An 8,930-nucleotide genomic window follows, 5' to 3' on the forward strand; every position below is an offset into this window, starting at 1 on the left:
AAGACCTAGTGACGGTTCCGGGCTTTAGTTCAAACCGGCATGCCATGTCGTGGCAGCTCTGCTGCCTCTCCATATCTATTATTCCGGTCCTACACTTCCTGCAGTTTGAAGTTTTTTGTTTTTGTCACGTTCCAGTCAGGAAGCTCTTTGTTATTCCCTCACTTGTATTGTTTTCTTTGACCGCCACATTGAAACCCTAACGTTCAGATCTCGTGCCATCTGATATGTTCTCCATAGGACATAAAGAGACCTTGTAACTTTGGATCCCTACCCATGCCACCTCAGGTGTGATGAACTCTACTTCATTAATGTTTACTGTTTACGTCACTTTCCCTTTTCCCATTAATCACAAACCTCACCAGTCATGCCGTTATTCTGACTGTAATACTATGATCATGCCCGACGATATGCTACCCACTAGTTGGGGATAAATATTATTATTATTATTTAGGGGTAATCACTCCGTTAAGTAACAATTCTGGTATGCACTAGTCACCTAATGGCTAATTGGGACCACCTGCTGGTGGATAGTTTGTTACCTCCGGCAATGGTATATCCCCACCCACGTTTCAGTCCTAAGGGCGGAGGCGGCTTTAATGCAACATAGCCTTTGAGTTGATCCCGCAATTTCTGCTTTGGTACAGGTGAACCTATGAGAAATGACCATCTAGATATTCATTGAAAATGCCGAATGCAGTGCAAACATCGAGGAATCGATAGAGAGTACAGGCCGCAATGACAGCTATTCTGCACTTTCCACAGCAAAACTCGTAAACCACAGGGCAGAAACTCACATTCTAATGCAATGTGGACGACGCTTCTTTAAAACAACAAATGCTTCTCATAAAAAATTTACAGAAAAATTATTAATGGCTCACAAGGCATGCTTTCATATAATTTGAAAAGCAGATTGTTTGGGACAAGTGTCCATCTTTCTTTCGAAAAAAACTCCTAAAATATCCTATCCCTAAAATATCCCACAAAATTTTGAGAAATCAGAAGCAGCACCGTGTTGCATATCGTTAATTCCTCCTGTGAATCGATGATGATCAGCGGTTATTTTTCGCTTTTACTATGGCTACTCAGGGGTAGCGCGTTAAAGGCCAATTTATTGCAACGCTCGGTTGCTCGTTTCATCAGTTTCACTTGTGCCCATGCTATTTATCCTGGTCTGCTTATGCTCCGGTAATTGCTGTAAAGATTAGTCTGTTGGTTTTCGTTTGCAGGTTAGTGTCAGCTCTGTCTATTTTCGAGTATCGTGTCTGACGGAAATACGGGACCTAGGAGATCGAACTCCGAGCTTCTCGGATGGTAGGCTAGCCGGTTATAAACTACTCCAGCTGGGCACCCCAGGAGGCCATACTTATTGAATCGCTTTATTACCCGGCCTGTCATGTAGACTTGAGATTTGTTTTGAGAGGTCCAGATCGTGTGATCCGATTTGGCACGTGACGCGGGCTGTTACATCGCAAACCGTAATAGCAATCGATGTCAAAACTACGTCAAACTAAACTATGTAAGATGGTGAGTTTTCGAGTTGGTGATAATTCAAGAATCAGTTGAAAGTACGTCTATTAGATTCTACTCTCGCCTGCAACACGCAACCCCGTCATTGTCACGAAACACCGTCGGGCTGACGCATCACTTGATTGTTTTGTTGGCATGAACCAGGTAACAATGTATCACCAAAATTTTCCATTGGTGTGCGCTGACTATATGTTCATTGCATCTGCTTGTGTTAGACTCACCAGTAACGAAGCGCCTCCCATCGTCCTTCATTATTTAGCGGTTTTGTGAAGTGGACCCGGGGAACGGTACGTTAAGAAAGAACATCGCCCTCATTTACAGTTTCGAAGCAAAACGGTATAAACATGCCAGTACAGCAAGAACAACCTGTTATCAGACAGTGCACACCAGGTGCTAGCTACTAATCAAGCCTGGGAAGCCTGGATGTTTGCTTTAATGACGAACATCGTTTAGCAAGATATTCTCAAACGCTGGACCTGAAGGGGGTGACGTTCAGAATACCAGTGAAAACTTTTGAGGCCCATCTAGGCATCCCGGGGACCGATCGGTGCTACGAACTCGCTCCATCAGAATACTTCCGCCAGATGTGTGAATGATTCAGAGGACAAAGAAATTTGATTAGCTTCGAAAATATGAACGAAGATTAGGGTGGTCTTTTGTTTACGCAAATACGCAACAAAATGAAACACTTCGGAGCAAAAAGTTTTATTACGCTCACAAAGGCTCTACAGCTAAGAACATTGTGCAGGCAAGGAAACCCCAGGGGTTGCTTGCTGAAACGAGATACTTCAAATTGCGAGCGATCATTTTGACTGAATAATATAACAAGGACTTGGCATTTTATGAAGACAGAGTCCCTTAGGTATCAATCAGTATACTCCAGGATGTGACTTACGTTTACCTGTAAATAGTAAGATTCCATTTGTTTAAGTGCGCTGGTAGTATCCGTCGGCCACCTTGGATTTTTGTTCATCGTTCCTGAAACCATGAAAAGAGACAACGCCGGGAACGGTACAGACGGTCCACCGTCGAAGTTCCAGCGTCCAGCTGCAGATGTTTCCAACGTAGTTTTGCGGTTCCTTATCCCGTGCCGTGCTGCTGGCATAATGATTGGCAAAGGTGGTGAAAACATCAAAAAAATCCGCTCACAGGTTTGTCTTTATTTCGATAGGTTTTTCTTAATTAGTTTCGCGCTGTTTCGACACCGACTGACACCCTTCTCTTTTGTGTTTTCTCTGGCTCCACCAACCCTCCTGGAAACTGACTCGAACTTGGCGACTCCTTGATTTTCCCAATCTGGTTGGGTTGGTACCCGTAATCCACCTAATCGGCCTCATGATGTCCATGGCTCAAATCTGAACCTCAATTCGGCCTTGCTTTACCCGTGCCTCGTTTCAGTATAACGTGAAACTCAATATACCTGACAACAGAGGCCCTGAACGGTAGGGTGGTGATTGCCCTAATGTTATGATTTCGATGGCATTGTCTTGTTTATACAACCATACATCACATAATTGACTGTTTTGCGTGCGTGGCCTACGTAGTTGTTTTGTTAGCTTTGGTATGTCTCATCACAAACGTCAGGCATCCCAGTCACGGGACACGTCTATTCTGCCGAACCGTCGGTGTGGCTTTCAATGGCCCATGTGTTGCCTGGGCTTGGTATCTGATATGACTCCATATACCTGCAAGTACGAGTAGGGTGATCGGTTGACCTCAACTTCGTTACTGTTGGTAGGCGGTCCCCCGTAACCTGTAAACAAACGGCAGCCACGACTCGTCTGCCCGCTTGGGCAATGAATCAGGGGAGAAGTCCTGACTGTCAACCACCTTGACGCGTAAGATAAATGCACTCATCCGCAATACGGCCATGTCCTGTAGCTACATTATCTGCTGAAGCAGTTGTAAACTAACCTGTTCTCCGAAGCCTGAAGGTTTTCGCCCCTTCTATATTCATCTTTTGCTGATGGGCCTCTCCACACTCGCTCGTGGTATTGGGTGAGCCATGATGTGCATGTTTTTCCGACTATTAGTCGTCAGTGAATCTTGTTTACCGGGTTGGGTCACTCCGATTTGTGTTTTCCGTTTAGTATCATGACGATTGAGGGCGATCTCCAGGCCATCTGCAATATAATGAAAGATGTCTCTCCGAAACTGAAGGTAAGAATGGGTTAGGTTTTGATGATTCTTCCAGGATATAATGAATGCAAAACTATCCGACCCGAAACGAATCATGGGCCACGTGCCGTTCAAACGGCGTCCCAGACCTGGTGCCGAATCAGAAGAACCCGAAAAAGAGGACGAGGAAGACGATAGCATGTTGGACTACCGGATCCTCGTCCATGAAAGTCAAGCGGGTTCAGTGATTGGGAGGGGAGGTGAACGCATTAAGGAACTTCGTGATGTAAGTTCAGTTTCCAGCTATATTACCCTTTGCAGAAATACAGGATGCGCGTGATCAAGGTGTACCAGCTGTTGGCTCCCATGTCCACCGATCGTGTGGTTCAAATGGTGGCAGAACCTGAAAATGCGATAGCTTGTTTGAAGTCTGTTGTGGAGGCTGTTGAGGTAAGGGTTATTTACTGTTGGTGTGCGCACCACGCCTTCGGGAGAACGTTGTGTTCATTGACTTCTTTTTTTGTAGTCTGCACCTCCCCGTGGTCGGCGTGAGGACTATGATGCGGCGAACTTCTGCGAGGCGGATGCGCTTAATTACGGTGGTTTCCTCTCTCGTGAGGCCCTTCAAGCTCTGTCGCAAGGAATGCCTATCCAGAGGCCAATGGGTATGCCGCCATACATGGGCGGTGGACCTTATCAGATGGGTGGACCAATGGGCCCCGGTCCGATGCCGGGTGGCATGGGTCCCATGGGCGCAGGTATGGGACCAATGGGGGGTGGACGAGGGCCAATGGGTGGCGGGCGTGGACAAATGGGAGGAGGACGTGGTACAAGGCCGGGAGGAATGATGGGTGCCGGCGGGCCACGCTCAACGCCCGGAGGACCCGCTCCGGTGCCGCCACCTGGTGGTCCCAGAGGTGGACCTCCAGCCCCTGTTGGATCGACCGGGGGCTATGGTGGCCCTGGGGCTCCCTATGGCGGACCGGGATTTGACGGAGCTGGTGGCTACGACGGTTCGATGTACAATGCAGATACTCCCGGACAGACAGGTTATGGTGGCCAAAGTTTCGGCGGTTCTGGAGGGGCACCTGCTGCTGGCGGATACGGCGGAGGTTCCGGTTATGGGACGGGAGCTCCCCGCGGAGCTGGGGATATGGCTCCTCCGGCTGGAGGGTAGGTTTCTATTTCTATCGTCCAGAGAGCATTGTAACATTGCTGCTGACCTTGGTCTAATCACCCGTCTTTGCTCTTCACCCTAGCGCACGTGGTGGATCATATGGCGGGTACGGGGCGGCCGCTCCTGGTATGCACGATGACGCCAAAGTCAGTCAATGGTATGGCGGATGGTCGTAATATAATCATGCATTTGTGACCCCATTTTACCTACTTGTTAATATACACTCCCTCAGATTCCTGGCGTTCTGCGAAATTCATCCGGCAGCTAGTTGTTTCGTTACAGAATTGACCGGTCAGCTGAACGTTGCCATTTGGGCTATCCCGACCACATAGCAGCTTGGACTCATTTGGTTTTCGTCCCCGGGGAATTCTTTGGTTAAGCTTATCTGCTGTTGGGGGTGTCTCACTCAACTTAAGGAGTCCTCGGCGATCGCCAGTGTCGTCAGGGCGTGTTGCTTGGGGATTAAGCTTTTGCTATACTGCGACAGTTCGAGATAACCGGAGTAGTAGTGCGTACTGACGGCAATTTCTTTGCCTTTTCACGGACTGGTCTCTGCTCTAGTCGTCCATCTACCCACAATACACTTCGTAACAGGGCTGGCCGGTTAGATTTTACTCACTCGCCTTTGGGCACGGGTTGAAAGCTCCCGACAGCACAGACAGGTCTACCGTGAGATCCCTTTATTTGACTGAATTATATGGATGTGGTGGGTAGTATTTTGTCCAGTTACGTAGGTTGTATGACTATCTCTACTTCGGGTGAGAGTAGCTTGGGCGATGTGGCCCGAGTGGTTAGAGCATGCATTTACTGACCGGAAGGTCCGTGGTTCGCACCCGACCTCAATGTCTAGGGCTTAGGCAACCTGGCAGTACCCGAGCCCTCGTGCAATCTTCGGGTAGCATGGCAGTTAGGCGCAGAAAGGGTGCTATAGCTGAACTATTTGTTTATTTATTATAAGCCCACCTACCCGGTGCGTGTATCACCCGGAAAATACTAATGCACTAAAACGGTTTCGCTAGGTTTGAATGTGTACATGTCCTCCCTTGTGATCCGCATGAATGACACCAGGGACGCGGTTGTCCTCAATCCGACGCGTATTCTTTGGCACTCCCGAAATGATACATCGACGGTTTGCTGCGATTCGTTGTTTAGACGCGGCCTGTCAACATCAGCTTCATTACCAGCTGTGGGAGTGATGGCCATACACCTTCCGCACGACGGTGTCCCAGTTACCATACGATTAGAGATGTTCATCCCAAAGTTTGGTGTTTCGAGGCCACCCACATCTCTCGAGTGCTCCAGGCGCCACAGGCCTTCCAGTCCCACTCAGCTGAATGACCCTTACGCAGGGTAATGTCATCTGCACAAATTCGTTTCCCATAAACCCACCGGAATACTGTGTTCCACGTTGCCGCGGTTGCTTAGTCGTACACTTCATGCGTGCAGGAATCGATTGATAGCAAAGGCTATACTAAGTGATAAATCGAAGTGCCTACCCAACTTGTTTGCCTCCGTTTGGGGGGAAAAGTCTCTCGGACAACACCTGTTTTCTGAAATGTACCCAGGGTGAAGGTGGCAATCGCAGGGGAATCAGCTTCCCCCTCCCTTGTAACCACATTTTACATCTGCCTAGGAAGACGTCGAGACCGGTCCTAAGAAAAGTAGAATTCCAACGGGGTATGGTCTCTGCACCGCGTTAATTGTCGGAACAGCGGTACTTGTGTGGGTATTAGTGTTCCGTGAATTCGGCAGCGCGTTCGATTCTGTCGGTGAGTTCGTTCCTTTCAACACGCACAACAGCATATGCCCCAGAAGTTCGTAAATATGAATGGTCCGGCACTTGTACTCACATTTCTAAGCACGAGCTTACCGACAACGAGGTCCGTGATTCGAAATTGATCTCTGTATCTCGACTGCTCCTGTCTAGACTTGGGCAACCTGCTTCCTTCGAGTGACGTGGCAGCTAGGTACTGGAAGGATTCTACAGATGACCCACGACTTCCATTAATCCTAGACGCGTGAGTGTGTAGATTGCTCTCTCCGTTTGTGCTTAATTTTGTCGTTACTGAAGTAATGAGACAAGCTCCGGAGGGTGCATAACCCCTCGCCGTTAAGATCTTCGAGCGAGAACCTGGACATGGAATATGCTGGCCACATTGTTTTCTTTATTTTCGAATAAGAGTAGGGGGTTCAAGTGTCACTAGAAATGCCGGCTAGATTCATTCAGCCGTTTGTCATGTGCTTCGTATCCATGAGGTGCCGCGGGACGGACAGCTTTCAACATATCTCTGAGAAGTCAGGGGTGACAGCTGTATTAGGTCTGTCAGTAGTGTGATGGACAGTCATCGCATGAACCACAGGCCAGAATTGCGTTGGGGGTCAGTTCTGGTCAGTAGAGCCCGCAAGATCGCTGTAGGTTCGCGAATCCAAGCAAGCAGGACACATGGCCCTTGTTCGTACCCTGGATCCCCTCTATGTTGACATATGCTGTCTGTCGAAAACAAGGATACATGATGCAAGTACTCTGGTTGAGCAGACTCCTCTAGCTTTCTTCCAGGTTCCGGCTGTGCAGCTATGGTATTGCATGGGCCATCGCAGCTTGATATGCCGATTTGGGTGTCGTATCGAGCAACCCTGCGAGAGCGTCTCTACTTGATTGGATACCCGCTGACAGTCACCACTGCATGGTTCTTTTGGCGACATATGTCAAAAATCTCGAGAAAGTGAGGTTCATTGATTCTTGTTTACTGTGTATGCGTACGCCATAACGGACTGTAGCTTTAAATATGCCAAGGATGGCTTCTATGACGCTGTAGATGCTCCTTTAACAACGGACTAAATGATTAGATGTTGCGGTTGGCGGTGACGTGGACGCCCACGTAGGTGGACTAAGCGATACGGAGGCCCAATTGGGTGGCCGTCTTGGGTTGGATACAAGACTTATGGACAACATAGGTCGCCTGCTTCAGATGTGTTCCGACCACAGACTCACTTTGTAGTATCAATTTCCGGAACAACAGAAATCGCCTGACAGTGTAGTGCCCACCAATGAATCAACTCCGAATCCGAATGGACTACATCGCCGTCACTTGCCGGTGACAGAGTCGATCACTGTCTGGCGCTCTTGGTGTACCATTGTAAAATGCAAAACGTGCACACCCCACCTAACCATTCAAGTTAGTGGGTTTGAAATCAAAAAATACTTCCAGAATCGCCTCATTGAACGTCTGGCGGACAGTCCGATGTCACGTACTAATGACCACTGGGGGCAGATGCCTGTCGACAATCAGAATGTCAGTAGGCACTATGCCACCTTCGCATTCTTGTTGGTGCCTATTTTACGGATCTCTGGGACACGAATCCGATGTCCTCCGAGGTGCAACGTGATTACATCAAACAGTATCTAGCATCACCGGGATAAATTGTACCATATATGCTGAACCCCACAACGGTGAATTATGTCCTTCATGAAGAGGTATCTATCGCCACGCTACACTTGAAAGCATCTCATAGGGAAACTGCCCATATGTCGTGGACAGCGGGCCTTACCGTCGCTTCAAGTGGGACGTTTTTCTCGTGACGCAGAAATGCCCTCTTATCTGCAACATTTCTACTTAGTGACCAAATCTGTTCTCAGCCTCTGAACAGAGGCCTCTGATCCTGCTCTCCTGTGGGCACCACGATGGTAATGATGGAGTATCAATCACATTGCCCATTGACATCGATGTTGTCTAACCCCTGGAAGCTGTCCGATTATTAGAAAGGGATTAATGGGCGTATACTCTAGGTAGCCTTGAAAAAAATGTTTCACGGGGGCGCAGCTTCGTGACTGCTCGACCTAAAGCTGCCACCTTGACGTGGTGGTCGGGCTTGAGTGCTGCAATGATCCCGCGGGCTACACTGGCTGGAACTTCGTTCCATAAGTGCAACTATGCCAGGAAGGCCAAAGGGGAGCAGCCAGACCAAGAGCGACGAGACCCCGTACTATGAGTAATCGTGCTACGAGGCGGTAAAGTCGTACTCTCCTCTGCGACAGGAGTGTGAAGGCAGTAAGGTGTTTCCCCCAGGCGACCAGCATGTCCATATTTATGGAAGCAGCGATGCTGCC

The 8,930-nt window shown here is 48.7% G+C and overlaps 1 protein-coding gene across 1 annotated transcript; it reads left to right on the plus strand.

Moving 5' to 3' along the window:
* Positions 1 to 2,470: 2,470 nt before the first annotated feature.
* On the plus strand, positions 2,471 to 8,115 carry T265_12920 (hypothetical protein; the record flags this gene model as incomplete). Its single annotated transcript, XM_009166288.1, is given in 10 exon segments — positions 2,471 to 2,678; positions 2,926 to 2,969; positions 3,618 to 3,687; positions 3,722 to 3,931; positions 3,967 to 4,095; positions 4,172 to 4,818; positions 4,905 to 4,979; positions 7,123 to 7,234; positions 7,239 to 7,379; positions 7,822 to 8,115. Coding segments are annotated over 10 exon segments (1,887 nt in total), but the record flags the coding sequence as incomplete, so codon positions are not given.
* Between the last annotated feature and the right edge of the window lie 815 nt (positions 8,116 to 8,930).

This window comes from Opisthorchis viverrini (genome assembly GCF_000715545.1).
Source record: "Opisthorchis viverrini unplaced genomic scaffold opera_v5_24, whole genome shotgun sequence".
NCBI lineage: Eukaryota > Metazoa > Platyhelminthes > Trematoda > Opisthorchiida > Opisthorchiidae > Opisthorchis > Opisthorchis viverrini.